This window comes from Eulemur rufifrons, chromosome 2 (assembly GCF_041146395.1).
Source record: "Eulemur rufifrons isolate Redbay chromosome 2, OSU_ERuf_1, whole genome shotgun sequence".
In the NCBI taxonomy this organism is placed as follows: domain Eukaryota; kingdom Metazoa; phylum Chordata; class Mammalia; order Primates; family Lemuridae; genus Eulemur; species Eulemur rufifrons.
In genome coordinates this window covers 40,119,359-40,135,931 of record NC_090984.1, presented here as the reverse complement: position 1 = coordinate 40,135,931, position 16,573 = coordinate 40,119,359, and the positions used below count along the sequence as shown (strand labels likewise).

Below are 16,573 nucleotides of genomic sequence, written 5' to 3'. Positions count from 1 at the left end.
ACTAGCAGATATTAAACACTCAAAAAACAATAGCTATCATTATTATTAAACTGTAATTTCTATAAATGACTTATGGGATAGCCTCTTCTATTTTAATAGGCAAAAATATGAACTAAAGGATATTACTTGACACATGAAATTTCCAAACTTTTCCTTTCCTGATATCTATTAATAAAATATATCACCTTAAAGATTTACTTAAATTTTTTTCATACTTAATTCACATCACGTGTAACAGATGTATATGTTTCTATGCGTGTATGTATGTATCTATCTATTGATTCATTCAGCATCTAGCACTATGTCTTTCCCAGCACACGTAATGAAAACAATGAATATTTGTTGAATGAATGAATTTTAAAACATACAAATTTATTGCCACATTATCCTCCAATCCTAACGAATTAAAAGAAAGATTTTTTTGAAATGTGTTTTGAACAAAGAAGTTGTTGCATATTTATCCCCCATTGGAAGGAAAAAAGGAAAATGAAAGAGCTGAATATAGCAAATAATGATCATTTCTTTTAATGTCCAAAATTAGAATAGTCAAAATCACTAGCCATGTCTTACCTGTCAGTTCCACAGGCCAATTCTAAAGGCATGTTAACTAATTTATTAACTAAAAATAGTCTGCTTAATAAATACACTATAGTATTTGACTCCTGCAAAGAATCACAATTATTTTCCAGGTCTCTTGGAATGACAAGCTGATTTGAAAGAGTGGCTATGTACTTATTGGACAAGTCCAAAACTTTTCCAGAAAATAAGTTTACTCTTGAATCATCTCTTTTCATTTCAGTATTGCATAAATTCCAACCTGGCAACATCAATGAGAAGTGATCTTCATTGGAAGCAAGTCCTAAAGAAACAGGACCCTGAAGCTTTAAAATATTGAGATGCTTAATGCAAAGATGATCTAATTCTTTATCCACCCCCCACGGCAAAAGGCAAGACAAAAACAGTTTAGCTGCGTCTATGGTGAGGCTGGCATCAACTTTTCTGGATGGCTTAGGGTGTGCCTTTTTGGAGCTCTTCATTTTCTTCTGCCTTTTAATGCCATCGTTTTCTTCTGAGAATTTGCTGGTATTATCTCCTGGGGCCAGGCTTTCACTAATGGGCTTGGCTTGTGCCTCTGCTGAGAGAGGACCACAGGCAGTTTTATTTTTCTTCAGTGTCATTGTCTTCTTCTCTACAGTGCTCTTGGCTCTTCTCAGGATCTCGCTACCATAGAATGAATTGGAAGAGTCACCATCACTGAGCGGAGTCGGCAGCAGAAGTTCAACAAGGTTTTCCAGATCAAATAGAAGAATGTGAAAGCTGACATTGCTCCATTTTGTCTTCACAGGCAAGACATTAAAAGGCCTTGGGAAAGACTTGGCATCGGCAGCCTAAGGGGGACAAAAAATATTTATATGTCAAAGTTCTTGTTCTTTAAGTTACTTTATTAAAGATTCCATGATGTTGAAGTGACATGGGAAAAAAAGTAATAAATAGCAGTATAGCTAAAGGCAAATCATTTCCATTTTTTTGGTCTTAGCTATAAAAATTCCTTTCTAAGTTAAATCTTCTACATTCTAAAATTATTTAAAAACTTTTCTTCTTCCTACAAGTTTTATTTTTCCTCTAAATAAATATGAATTAGGTCTCTGGAGTAAGATGGCACCAGATTAACATCCTTTGACATACGCTCTCACATCTTCTTATTATTGTAGTAATGAAGACACACATAGAAAAAGTGGGTTTGAAAATTAAGAACAAAAGTACTCACATGCACAAATTTAGGAAGTATTTTTATAAGCATGCTTCTTTCAAATTTGTTAAAATTTTTAAATAAGTGTAAGTAACCTAAATGTTAACCAATATCAGATTGCTTTGAAAAACAAAATCTTGTCTTGTAGACTTGCATTTGATTTTGCCCCAAGGATTGGCACAGTGGGTTCCCATACTTCAATCAAGTTCATGTTCATTTATGAGATCATCCTTGAGTACCCTATGGCCTCAGGCTAGCCCATTACTTTCTACGCTCTACCTTGCTTTCTTTATTCTTCCTAATACTTATGATTACCATATAGTATATAAAAACTTCGTTTGTTGTATGTTTTATCCACTAGCATTTAAGCCCCACCTTTGCAAAAATTTTGTACGTTGCTTGCTCCCAGTGACTGCAAAATGATGCTGGTAAATGGCATTTTATTAAAAGACTCAATAAGTATTTGTTGAATTAATGATTAGCAAATTTATACAATAGAACACCATTTAAATATTTTAAAATAATGGTGTAAACTATATCGATTGGTGAAAAGAAAAAGGTGTCCTATTAGGCAGAAAAACCAATTCCCCTTTTGTAAAACTATGTATGTGTATAAGCCAGGTGTGGTGGTTCATGCCTGTAGTCCCAACACCTTGGGAGGCCAAGGCAGGAGGATTGTTTGAGCCCAGGAGTTCGAGACCAGCCTGGGCAAACAGCAAAACCTAGTCTCTACAAAAAGTAAGAAAAATTAGCTGGGCGTGGTGGCGTGCACTTGTAGCCCTAGCTACTCGGGAGACTGAGCCAGGGGGATCACTTGAGCCCAGGGAATCCGAGGTTGCAGTGAGCTGTGATCATGCCCCTGCACTCTAGCCTGGGTAACAGAGTGAGATCCTGTCTTTAAGACAAAAAGAAAAAAAAAAGAAGAAGAACAAAAATTACCATGTATGTGTATGAATATATGGCTATGATATATATGGAAATATACATACACATAGACATAAATCTACATATAGAGAGAATATATAAAGAGAGAAAGAAATAAAGTCACAAAATATTTGTACCAAAATGTTAACAATGGTTGAGAAGAGGGAATTAAAATAATCTTTATTTATACTTTAGGGTTTTTGTTTTTTGATTTGGTTTTCTGAAATTTTTTACAGTGCGATACAATTTACAATCACAAACAAAGAAAATTTAAAAAGCAAATCATAAAAAATTACATGGCAAAAAACAAAACGGGGAATTAACTGTAAAAACATATTTTTTTCACCAGTAAGATAGTACAAGAGTTAATATAATTATTCATAAATAATATTTGAAAGAGCAAGACCCTGTCTCTACTAAAAATAGAAAGACATTATCTGGATAGCTAAAAATATATATAGGAAAAAAAAAAAAAATTAGCCAGGCATGGTGGCGCATGCCTGTAGTCCCAGCTACTCAGGAGGCTGAGGCAGAAGGATTGCTTAAGCCCAGGAGTTTGAGGTTGCTGTGAGCTAGGCTGACACCATGGCACTCTAGCCTGGGCAACAGAGTGAGACTCTGTCTCAAAAAAAATAAAAATAAATAAATAAATAAATAATATTTGCAAATCAATAAAAAGTATCATACAAATGAAAAATTGAGCAAAGAGCATCAATAACAACTCACAAAGAACAATATTCAACTTAAAATATTTTTTAAAAAGTTTACCACAAGTAGTAATCAAAGAAGTGAAATTAAAATAATAATACCATTCCTTGCCTATTAATTTAGCAGAGAGAATTTCCTACATTATTTTATTATGTAGTGTTTAATACATAATAAAATAATATATAAACCATTTAGTTAGTTTTTTTAGGATTAAACAAGAGAAATTTACAAGAGAAATGTTTTATACCAAGAAACATGGACAAAACTATATAGCATTGTTATTCGTAATTATCTCAAACTAGAAAAAATCTAAATGTCCATCAACAGTAGAATAGATAGCAATTTGTGATATATCCATTCAATGGAAATTATACAACAATGAAAATGAAAGAACCACAGCTATATTCAACAACATGTATAATAGGTATGAATCTCATCAACACAACATTGATCAAAGAAGCCAGACACAAAAATTAATTCTGTATGATTTCTTTCCTATTTGTTTCAAAAAGCAGAAGAGAACAAAACAACAGGGTTTAGGGACACATGCATAGATAATAAACCTACAAAGACAGTGGCTATCTTTGGAGGATAAGTAGAGTGTTTTCTCTAATAGTGTTTTCACATGAACATTAAATTCTTATTTTAATACTCTCAAATTTGGAAACATTTACTCTTAAAGATTATACTTTTTGTGTTCTCCTTTAAAAAAAAAAGGAAAACTTTTGCTATTTGGAGGAAATTAAATTTTTTTTTCAAAATTTAAAAGTTTTACACAACTTTTAAAATCTTTAATAGTTTTATTTTTCCTTTTTTGTTTGATTTGCAATTGAGAACAATTTTCATGTTTATTTATTTTGATATCTAACTGCTCTACCATCATAGGTGAACTTGCCCTTTTCTCACTGATCTCTATTACCTGGGGTGTTAATCAATTTATCTAACACTACACAATACTACATTGTATAATAGCATTAGAAAAAGACAATGTCTTCTTAGGTAGATTCTTCAACTTTGGTCTTTCAGTGTTTCCTATAAATTTGAGAACAAGTTTACCAAGTTCCAGATTATATCTCCCACTTATTTAGACCATGTTTAATTTTTTGAATAGTTTTATAATTGCTCAAAAAGATGTTTGTATTATTTGCTTATTAATTTAACTCTCTGTAATATCTATAACTATGGACCCCTTTTTCTTTCTTTATTATTTTCGTTGCCTCTTTATTTCTTGCTAGAAATTTGTCAGTTTTGATATTCTTTTCACAGAATCAACTTTGACTTTGTTTATCCTCTCTATGGAATAATGTTTCTCCTGAAAGATAGTTTTGCTGAGTATACAATGTTAGCAGGACTTATTTTCTTGCAGCATTGTTGAAGGTTTTATTCTGCAATCCCGTGGCTTCCTCTGATGCAGTGGAGACGTCAGCTGCTGGGCTGCCACACCATCTGTCTTTACTCTCTGCTGTTTTTTTAGATCCTTTTGTCTTTAATATTCCACACATTCACTGTGATTCTTCTAAATGTGGATGGTTTTCCCCAATCCTACATTGTATCAAGAATTACTACTAATATCTTTCATTAATTTTGTGAAGTTGTCAGACTTGTCTTGTTGAATATTTTCTCTTCCCCTCCATTATTCCCTTATGGAACTCAGATTAGGTATTTGTTAAAGGCTCTCTCTCCTTTCATACTTTTTCTCTTTGTCTCTCTGTACCTCATACTGGGCAATCTCTTCAGAATTTTTCTTTTACTTTGCCAATTTTATTCTCACCTGTCTCTGATATGCCGCTTAACTTATCCATTGAGTTTCTAATTTTGATTTTTTACAGTTTACATTTTCAGAAGTTCTGGTCCTTTTAAAAGAACAGATTGGTCATTTTATAACATTATTTTTTTTACTTATTTTTTAAAACCATTCTGAAGCTCTGCCTCGGAGGAGGGGCAAGGGCAATATACGTAACCTAAACATTTGTACCCCCATAATATGTTGAAATAAAAAAAAAAAAAAGAAAAAAATTCTTTTAATTTTTTAAACATGCTTATTTTATATCTATAATTTTAATTTCTAAAATCTTTGTGGGTACGACTCTGCTTTTTGATTTTGCTGATGCTTTCCTGTTTTCTTGGATGTTTTAGAATTTTTGTGTGTGTGCGTGTGAGAGAGAGAGAGAGAGAGACAGAGAGACAGAGAGAGAGAAATGCAGCGAGAACCCTTTGAGACATGGGTGAAGGTGTATTCTTCCAGATCGGATTTTGGTTTGTGACTGCCAGGTGCTCAGGGGTATACCAACAGGACCCTCTTTAAACCAAAATTTTCAGCTTAAAAGTTTTTCATTCCTTGAAAATGCCTGGATTATGTTATTGATTCTCAGGCAAAACTATTTCCCCCAATATCTAAGGCTAAGAGCAACAAAGGCAAATATTTTTATTATCTCCTTTTGTTGAACATATCCCTCGCCTTGGTTCACTTTTTCAGTGAATGTGCAGCTCTTAGGGCATAATGGATTTATGCAGTGACCTCCCATCCACCTTCCCATCACTGCCTTGGACCCAGATATTCTCTCTAATCACCTGTGTAGTGGATAAAACTAAAGCTAGAAGTACCCAGGGATTAGCAAATGCTCTTTCAGCTTTCTGCGTGTGACCTGTCTGGAATTGTGCTCCCAGTTTATTTTTTACTTCTAAGAATTTCCTTAAGTTTCTTTTTAACTCAGATAACGTATTGTTTTTAAAGACAATTTTTAAAATAGCATATTAATTATTTTTAAAGAATTGAGAGAACTGATGTTCAGACTATTAACACACAAATAGAACCTGAGTTTGCAAAGAGCATTAAAAATCAAAATATTCAGTTTTGATAACAGAGAGAGAAATGGCCACTCTCATATACTGCAGGATGAGTGTAAGTCAGTATTTATTTTGAAAGGCAATTTGGCAAGGTGCGCTAATAACTGTAAAATATTATATGCCCTTCAACACAGAAATTCTTTTTAAAATAATTTATCCTAAAGGTATAAGTACAAAGATCCACAAAAATCATATGAAAAGGAATGTTTACTGCAGATTTTAGCTATATCAATAAGCTAAAAATAACTTCAATAGTCCATATAGATTTAGCTAAATTTGTTACTGTATATGCACACAATAAAATACTATGTTATTACTAAAAAGGGGTCTGTGTAAAACATATAAAGTCATGGCAAGAAATTTACATATATTGTTGATGGGAAATATCTAGATTTTTAAAAGTATAATCCATTTTCTATAAAATTGCAGGTTTCTTAATATTTCCTTTTGCTTATATCTATTTTTAAAATTTCTACAAAAACCTATATTTTACTGTACTAAACAAAAAGCTGTTTTAAAAGAAGTAATCAAAATTGCCAAAGAAAATGTCAATAATAGCTATGGCTAGCTAAATGTTTTTAACATATATCTCCAAAAGAAAATGCATTAATCAGATTAAAGTTAAAAAGCATCAGAATAATATTTGCAAGATCAATAATCAGAAGCTAAGATTTTACGCATATGAAGAACTCACAGAAATTAATTACTAAAATACCCATATCTCAATAAACAAAGGAGATAAAAATATTTCCAAGGGAAATAGGTTTTAAACTATTTGTCTCAATAAAAAGAAACACGTGTAAAATTTTATAAATTAATACTGTACTGATTTTGATCTCTTAAATTAACTAACATTTTAACCAACTTACAAACAGACAAAAAGCAGAGCACTCTATGCTGTTGAGTGTTCATTTCAACCAGGACTCTAATGGGATCTAGATGAACATAACTCTTTTCAAAAACATTGTGGTACTTCGTATTAAGGGTCTTGAAACGTTCAGTACTATCTTCTCTAAGGCAGATGCTACTTCCTACTTCATGTTCTTGGAGGTCACCATTCCCAGCTCCACCCTTTGGGTCCGTCCCTGGTTTTCATTCATCCAGCATTCATTCAAGCAGTCGTTGCAGAGTATCTGCTAGGTAGAACGTGAGGTGGGTGGCTTCCACACAATAAGCAACAAGGCCCAGTACCTGCATGGTTGCAGCTCAACCTGTACACTCGAGACGGGAGAGAGACAAGTTCTAAGCAATTACCGCACAGCTTGATAAGAGACGCGAAGGGAAAATATAGAAAACTATGAAGGTGTGAAACAGGCACACTACATTCAGCCTTAAGGATAAAAGAAGTTTAAACAGAACTGAAAACAGACTGAGGCTTGAAAGATTAAGGAGAAATAAACTAAAGAAAAGTGGGAGGCAAAGTATTCCAGGCAAAGAAAAGAGCATGAGAGACCCCTAGGGTGATGGCTGGAGGAAGGGTGAGAAGGTATGTATGTAGCATTAACTGTGAAAATTTCAGGATGGCTGGAGGATAGAACATGGGAATGTAGAGAATGAGCTGGACACAGGGATAGGAGCCAGATTATATAAATCCTTATAAACGCTATGAAACTTCAAATTTATTCTAATAGTAGTTATGACCTTTGAAGGGTATTTAAACAAGGAAGTCAGCTATTCACAACCTAGAGCTGTGGTTTCTTCTGGATTACTGGTTAATCAAGCAGGCTGAAGGCAAGGTTCCACCCTCCTAAGCACTTTCACTTCCCGAAAGCTATAATCTTCTCTGGCCACAGCATCTAGACCTCCCCAATCACTGGGCCAATCAAAATCATAGCAACGATTCAAGCAATATGACACATTCCCTGCTCTCTTCTTATTTTGTGATACACATAGCTACAATAGGCCCATTGCATTGCCATAAACAAAAATCCTAAATTCCTGCTTCTAAATATAGTCACCTTATCTCAGAGGCAACTGTACATTTTACATTATTTTAAAATCATAAATGTTATTCCAAATTTATTAACATACAGCAAAGTTGGTTTCCATTTGAAAACAAGTCTATTAGACCTGTGGTGCCCAACAACCCTCCCCAGCCATGACCTCTTAGGACCTGGGCCACAGAGCAGGAGGTAAGCAGTGGCTGGGGAACTAGTAGTGAAACTTCATCTATATTTGCAGCCACTCCCCATCACTTCCATCACTGCCCGAGCTCCGCCTCCTGACAGATCAGCAGTGGCATTAGATTCTGCATTACGGTGAGTTGTATAATTATTTCATTATATATTACAATGTAACAATAATAGAAATAAAGTGCACAATAACATAATGCCCTTGAATCATCCAGAAACCGAACCCACTCCCCGTGCCGCCCTCCCTCTGTGTAAAAATTGTCCTCCATGAAACCAGTCCCTCATGCCAAAAAGGTTGACTGCTATATTAGATTATAACTATAAACCATTTCTATGTTTTAATGTACTAAAATGATTAAGTATTGTTGTAGCCTGTCATCACTGGTTGAAATTTTAGGAAGCATATTTTCAAAGTCTTATTAAAAAAGAGCTTTGAAAACATAATTACCATTATTTTGGACATAAGTAATGTAGAAAAAGGATAATAAATGCCTTCAATAGTAATTTCTAAGTTTTGTTTAGCAAAAGCCATAGTAAATCTTAACCTTATTTGTAAGTTACTTACATATGATATACTTCTCAAACAAAAATTCTACTAAAAGTAGTATGTTGAACTAAAATAAAATCTTAAGGCTCCCCTCACCCCACCGGCCTACTGAATGGATACCCCTCTTGGCCAAGGGGATATCTTAAAACCAAATTGCCTGCCACGAGGAGGGAGGTTAGACATGCCTCATCATGCCCCTCTCCCTTCTTGGAGATATCCTTTGCAACTTACCAACAGGCCTAAGCCTACACAAAACAAACCTGCAGGTCCTCAATTTACACAACAAATATATGTCCAGTGGCTTGTCTCTGATTTACAGGCTTACTTATCTTAACATTTCAAGGCTTTAGATAAAAGCTTCATGTCTTTAACCAATTACAAGACAAAGAGTCTTTAAACCCACCTACTACCTGTAAGACACCCCCCCCACCCCCCCCCCCGCTTTGAAATGGCTCACCTTTTTGAGCCAAAACCAATGTATGCCTTCCACGTATTGATTTATGACTTTCCCTGTAACCCCTGCCTGTCTCCCTGAACTGTATAAAACCAAACTGTAACCTAACCACAGCCAGTCCACTTGCTCAAGGCTTCTTGGGTGTGGCTCCGGGTCATGGTCTTCAAATTTGGCTCAGAATAAATCTCTTTAAAATTATTTTACAGAGTTTGGCTTCTTTTCATGACTGAATAATGTTGTGCAAAAACATAAGTATAATTATATTAATTTTAGAATGATAACATATATCTAAAACATCAGTCTAACAAAAGTATTTTATAAACATTCATGAATCTGGTTGCAATAAAAAAGTCTAGAACAAGTCATTACATGAAAAGTGGTTCATTCAATCTATGCTACCGCAAAAGTGTGAGGGCTAAATATAAATTTTAAGTCATTGGTTCACATGTTGTTCATGCTGATTGCCTGACAGATAATTCCCCAACACGTGCTTTCCAGACTTTGCATACATAGAGAAGGTGCTGGTATTTTCCCCAATATAACACCACTTTTGCTCCAACTTTCTGAAGTTCCAGGGTGAGGAAAGAGAGGAGGTATTGTTTATAATCGAAACAGCAAGAGGGTAACACTGAAGGACAATCCATTGCAACCTCTGAACTTTTGAGAATCTGAGGGTAAAATAATGCTGATACATCTACATGTGAATGCTATAAACAGCAGGTGGGGACTAGGAAGAGGCACACAGGGCTGAATTCTTTGTCTGAGTACACAGACTTTGGGAAAAGCTACTGAGTCAGAAAGTCTGCGAGTAGAATCCCAGATGGCCAGCGGGCAGAAATTACCCTTTTACTATCCTCAAGAACCCAGAATAAATGAGAAGTAAAACTACGATCAACAACACAAAATTCAAACTCAAAACAACTCAATATACATATAAAAAGAAAAAACAAAAAGTTCCAAAAATTCAGAGAAAAAAAATGTAACAGGTGTGAAGGCACAAGTCTAATGTTTTTATTTTTAAAAAGTCTATTGATTTATTTTCTGTTTCCCTTATCTGACTACATTCAGTTTGTGCTTTCTTCTCCCTTGTCTACCTGATTCACAGAGACAAAACAGTTAAACAAGGCTGGTTTCACTCTGTGCTTTTGAAGGTAGAAATGCACTTTCTAATAACATGTTCTAATAATTTCTCTCTCAAAACATATTAGCTCCCCCACTGAGTTTGTTACAAAAGGATTTGATCTGTCCAACCCACCATAGTCACCAAATACATTGGGTAAAACTGATGCTAAAAATTACCCTTCGCTTCTCACATTTGTAACTTTGTACAATAATACTTAATACAAATATATAAATGCTAAGTGAGAAAACATACAGACAGTAAGTTCTAAAACATTTTAGATATTTAGTTATGTTAGAGAATAAAGAACTTAGAAATTGTCTAATCTGACTCTTTGTCCTTAAACTAAGGAAAAGTGAGAAACAAAGAAGTGAAATAACTTGTTCAAAGTTACCCATTTGGCAAAGAGTCAGGCCAGGATTCCCAAGTCTATGTTTTTCCTAACTATTCTACAGATGACATTATCCACTTAAATTCTTTAGAGAATGGAATATTTATTTATCCCCATTTATTATTTCTAAAATATACAAGGGTCCTCATTGGCTAAGCATTCATTTTATGAGACACCATAGTCATTGAGCTATAAAAGGAAGAAAAAGTCATGAAAATGACTTTTGTTACATGAAAATGTTCATGAACGAACTAATCACTTATAAAATTAGTACCTACACACTCCTAACCTTAAAACATAAAGGCCCAGCCCCATCTATTAGTCAGTCTTTGCCTGGTCATCAGCTGATGTGATTCAAAGGCAAAGTAGATAGCAAATACTGTTAAAGATGCAGGATTACACTAAATCTGTGACAGTGACAGCAGCATCCCTCAGTCATACCCAATGCCATGGACAAATAAGGAAGTAGCAGAGGAAACCCGATAACTGAGAAAATGAGGTCAGATGCTTCAAATGAAAAATGTTTTCATGTAAAGTGATGTAAGTGAGACCTGAGGAAAACTTGATTATCCTTCAAATACTTTTGTCCACTAACTTCTTATTATTCTTCATGAAATTTAAACATGAAGCAAAAAATGGCACCCTGTGCACCATGCAGTTTAATTTGAAAAAATTCACCCACTTGGTTCATTCTATAGTCATTTAGAGAATTAGTGCATAATTACAATCATACCCTAAGTTTTATTACATACGAAATAAGCTATATTATTTTACTAATTTTGATTCCATTTTTAAGTCAAAAAGAAAATTGTTTTTTTAATCCCCTTAAATGTCCCCTCAGCTAACTCATCAGATTAATTGGCGCTCCCCTGAGCACTGGTGGACTGCTTTCGACTTTCTGCACTCTACTCCCACAGCTGAGGTATTTACTTTCCAGTAATTTCACCTCTTTTTGTTCTTAACCTTCTTTTCCCAGTTGTGCTTATCGCTTTAAAGACACATTTTAATAAGATAAAAATTGAGGAACTCTGATGTAAAATTTAGTTCCTAGAAAAAATAAAGTCTAGTAATTTGAAAGAGGACTAAAGTGATGAGTCACTCTTAGGTAGGGACAATGAGCCTATAACACACTGGAAAATCATCATAAAAATATATACACATTTTGCCCTCTAGTTTCACGGCCAATTCCTAAATGCTTTCCATACATTAAATAAAAACTGTAAGTCACAGCTGAAGTATTACTAGTATCATTTATGCAAGGGAAAAAGAGAAGGAATTCTAAAGTGTGTATCTATCCTCCAGGGAAAGTACCACATCAAAAGATTTACGGCAATGGAAGTTTTTCAAGTGAGGGATAGCATAGATGCTAGAAAAAAAAAAACATGATGTCTATGTATTGAACACTATCACTGAGAAATTGTTTGATGATTAACATACACCATAAGTTTTACAGAAAAGATAACATCACTTCTTGAAGTATAAAATTTTTTGAGAAACAAGTCTACAATGCAGATGAATTTATAACCTAACTTATAAGAAGTTATCTTCAAAATTTATGCCACAAAAGAAGATAATATGGTACCTAGATACAAAAAGAAATTACAGCAGCTGCCCACCTTTGTTGCTAAAAAACTACTTTTGTGTTATGACAAATTCACAAATCTTAGGAGGTTTGGAAAATAAGAGTTGATTTCTAATTAAGATGGAAAAGTTTAGACTTTGAAGCAAACCATCTTTCAAATTCATACCAATAATAGATAAAATATTTTTTAAAGAAACTAAAAAACGATTAGCCAAGTTAAAAATAAAATGAACATCTCAGAGGACCAAAAATAGAGCAGAAAAAGAATCACAAAGTGCTAGTGAAGCTGAAGTCCTGCTTAGCAACAGGTGTATAAGCAGGTAATTCGGCTTTGGAATTCAACCCCTGAGGTTAAATGTCAGTAGGCTGAAAAACCTAGAAAAATCCTAATGTAACTTGTAACTGCATCAACTCACAAGCTAGTCCACTGACTAAACAGATATATACCCACTATTAGTACAGTCCAGGCATCATTCCAGACTAAAGGCATTGAGAAGGCATAGAAAAGCAATAATAAAACAAACCAACAGAGAATATCAGCTGAGTGGGAGGGGGGAGGGGAGGGAGAGAGAGAGAGAGAGGGAGGGAGAGAAATACACAAAAAGAAATAACACAAGAGAAAAAAACTTCGTCTCTAAAAATGAGCTTGCAAACCAAAATTTCAAAACATAGGAAATCTAATGCTCAGAAAGATAACTAAAACAATAAAAAATGAAATACGTATTTACTCCAGATGAAATCAATGCTATGGAATGAACTGAAAAAATATATACATTTATGATCATCAAAGAGAAATTGAAGGAATGACATTCATACAAATGAGCAAAAATTTATGAAAGAAAAGAAAAAATGAATATATGAAAAAATGTATTAGAAATATCAGGAAAAGTATACTAGTTATATAAAAAATGTAGTAGGCACAGAACTTCTGGATTGGTTGAGTAAAGATCACTGAAACTATGCTCCTTACGAAAAGCAAAAATTATCAAGATAAGCTTTTTCAGAACTCCAGAAATAACCAAAAGTTTGTGATAACCCAAGGATCTTTTTTTCCTCAGAAAAATGGCTGGCTGCCAGTAAGAACAGCGAGCCTCCTGGCATTTCAATTTTCCTTATTCTAATCGCCCCTCCCTAGTTCCATAGTAGCTTTGAAAACCAGTAGCCCACCTGCCACTGGAGGAGCTATATCATGACTGGACAGCCTCAAAAATCCTTGTCCCCAGAGAACTGTCAACATTTGGCCAACCTCTCAGCTCCTTGAAAAGTCCCACTCAGTGAGCTTGTCATCATTTGGGAAATTTGCAAGTAAGTGCCTGTGGAATTAAGTCTAAATTCACGGGGTTGGCATACCCAGATTTCCAGCCTAGTCCTTTTTTCCTTTTCCTGTCTCACTTTGCACCTCTTTTCCTTCATTTGGTCAGATTTCTGAGACTGATTCCTTCCACGCTTAACATTTCCACCTGTGTGCTTTTGCCTGTGCCTGTCACCTCAACAGCAATCCTTCCCATCTTCTCAGGTTCTATCCTAAATGCTTCCTCCTAACGTGCTTCATCCTTGTCTTTCCCTGCCCTGTCTTCTCTCTCTCTCCTTTCAACTCTCTAGCGATGACTCTCTGTATCACATTTTTAGCCTTAGGAAGCCACAGAATTGTTTATGCATGAAAGTTTAATCTTCCCCAAGGAGTGAAACTCCTTCAATCCAGGAACTACCTCTACTGGTGTGAGCTACTTGAGTGCAAGATTCACATCTGATTCCTTTTTTAGGGGGAGGGGGGCAGGGGGCTACTTCCCAAGTCAATATTTTGGAAATAGTAGTATTCAAGAAAATTCATTGAGTGAAAAATTTTGATACCTCTTACACAACCAGCAAAACGAATGCACAAAATAGTACTGACTAATGAAAGCAGTTTGTTTCTTTTTAACTGTAAGAAAGGAAGTGAACAAACATAAGCTTCAACTTTACTCTCACCACTTCAACAACAAAAGAGCTAACAATAATTCCGAAGAAATGTGTGTCCAGCCTCTTAGCAAAAACATTAAACAAAGCCTTTTTTCAAGGGTGAGATGAAAAAAGTTCAGCACCTTAGTGGGCGCTATCTAATGCAGCTCTATCACTGCCCAATATCCACAGTGCCTTAGCAAAGTAAATCATGCTCAGGTCTAATTTCCAATAAAGCAGGGCTTTCATTTCCTTCGAATCATAAAACAGCTACCCTGAAATAAAAACATGACACCAGAAAGAACAATGACAGAGTTCTAATCCATTGCAACATGCCAAAGTGTTGTTTAAACATGGTCCTAGAAGTCAAGAAAAGTGACATTTAGTCATTGGTACTTTAACAAATAAAATATCTTTCTAGGTTTATAATCAGAATTTTATGCTTCCTCCTAATCACATTCTTTTCTTGGTACACAGTGGCCTTTCACCAAATTATAGGAACATGTCCTGAAACATCAGAAAAATTTTCTAACTTTAAAATATCAAGAAGGTATTATTACACATTTGTGCTCTAAGACATGCTTAAGTTATGGTTACTGTAATATCAAGCTTCTCACTAAGAAAATCCACTCCATTCCCTGACATCCCAGTTTCTTTTCTTTTTTCCTTTTTCTTTTTCTTTCCTTTTCTTTTCTTTTCTTTCTTTTTTTTTTTTTTTTGAGATAGGGTCTTACTCTGTTGCCTGGGCTAGAGTGCAGTAACATCATCATAGCTCACAGCAACCTCAAACTTCAGGGATTAAGCAATCCTCTTGCCTCAGCCTCCCAAGTAGCTGGGATTACAGATGCACACCACCTCACCTGGCTATTTTTTTTCTTTTTTTTTTAGAGATGCGGTCTTCCTATGTTGCCCAGGCTGGTCTCAAACTCCTGGCCTCAAGCAATCCTGCTACCTCAGCCTCCCAAAGTGCTGGGATTACAGGTGTAAACCACCATGACTGGCAAAATTTATTTATTTATTTATCTATCTATCTATTTATTTTTAGAGACAGGGTCTGACACTATCACCCTGGCTGAAGTGCAGTGGCCCCATCATAGCTGACCACAGCCTCAAACTCCTGGGCTCAAGTGATCCTCCTGCCTCAGCCTCCCAAAGTGCTGAGATTACAGGCATGAGCCACTACACCTGGCCTCCCTGTTTCTTGTAATGGCAACAATATTCTCCCAGGCCACCAGGCTCATATCTGGATATTATCTTTTCCCTCTCTTCACTTCAGTCCTCTTTTTCTTCAATGCCTCTCAAACCACGTCTCCTCCTTTACAATTTATTAACCATACACTCATCCATCTATCCATCAAATGTTCACTAAGCATCTACCATGTGCTGGGTGATGTGCTGTGACACAATGGTGAGCAGAACAGGCACAGTCCCTGAAGCCTGCAGCCTGCAGCCTGCAGCCTCATTCATCTCATTTGAATTCTTCCCCCACCTCCTCTCCTAATTGCAGTCTGTGCTTGACACTGCTGCCTGATTCTTCTGCTATTAACAGTTGGTCTTGGCCTTATGGCCTTTTCTGATTTCTCTGCCTCTATGTCTCTTCTCATGCTAAGAATGTCCTAACACCCATCTACAAAAATTGTACTCCTAAAGAAAGCTCATTTCCTCCAAGCGACCTCTCTCCATAAACCTTTCCTAATCTCCCCTCTCAGTTGTAATCTGGCCTTCCTTGGACTTTCCATGACGATTTTATTTCTTTTCCAACCTTTACCGTTTGTCACCATCACACGCACAAGTGTCATCATTCTTCACCCACTCCAATCTCTTAAAAGCTGAGCATGCCCCAACCTCCGTTTATTATATTAGCAGGAATTCATTCTGTTAAGAATTGCTAAAACATGAAATCTTTATAGAAGACTTCATTGAGCCTGAAACTGCCAGATAAACTTGGATCACATAATCATGGAGGGCAAACATACTGATTTCATTATAGTTTCCTCCTAGTAACTATTTAATACTGAAACACAATATTAATAGTTGAAGATGTTATTCTAGGTCTTTGTAAAAAATAACAAAAGCCAGCATTTATTATTAGGTATGCTTTTTTCTTATGGTAACTTGGGATTCAGCCTTTGGACATTAGTCCTCTACATTTCAGTAAGCCTGTCTCTAACCTCTGTGTG

At 35.3% G+C, this 16,573-nt stretch overlaps 1 protein-coding gene across 1 annotated transcript in view; it reads right to left on the bottom strand.

The window, feature by feature from the left end:
- Positions 1 to 16,573, bottom strand: part of WDR72 (WD repeat domain 72) — a 180,931-nt gene that overhangs the window by 83,435 nt on the left and 80,923 nt on the right. The window contains exon 14 of the mRNA XM_069459662.1: positions 571 to 1,388. Within this exon, the coding sequence (XP_069315763.1) occupies positions 571 to 1,388 (818 nt within the window). The remainder of the gene's footprint in view (positions 1 to 570; positions 1,389 to 16,573) is intronic.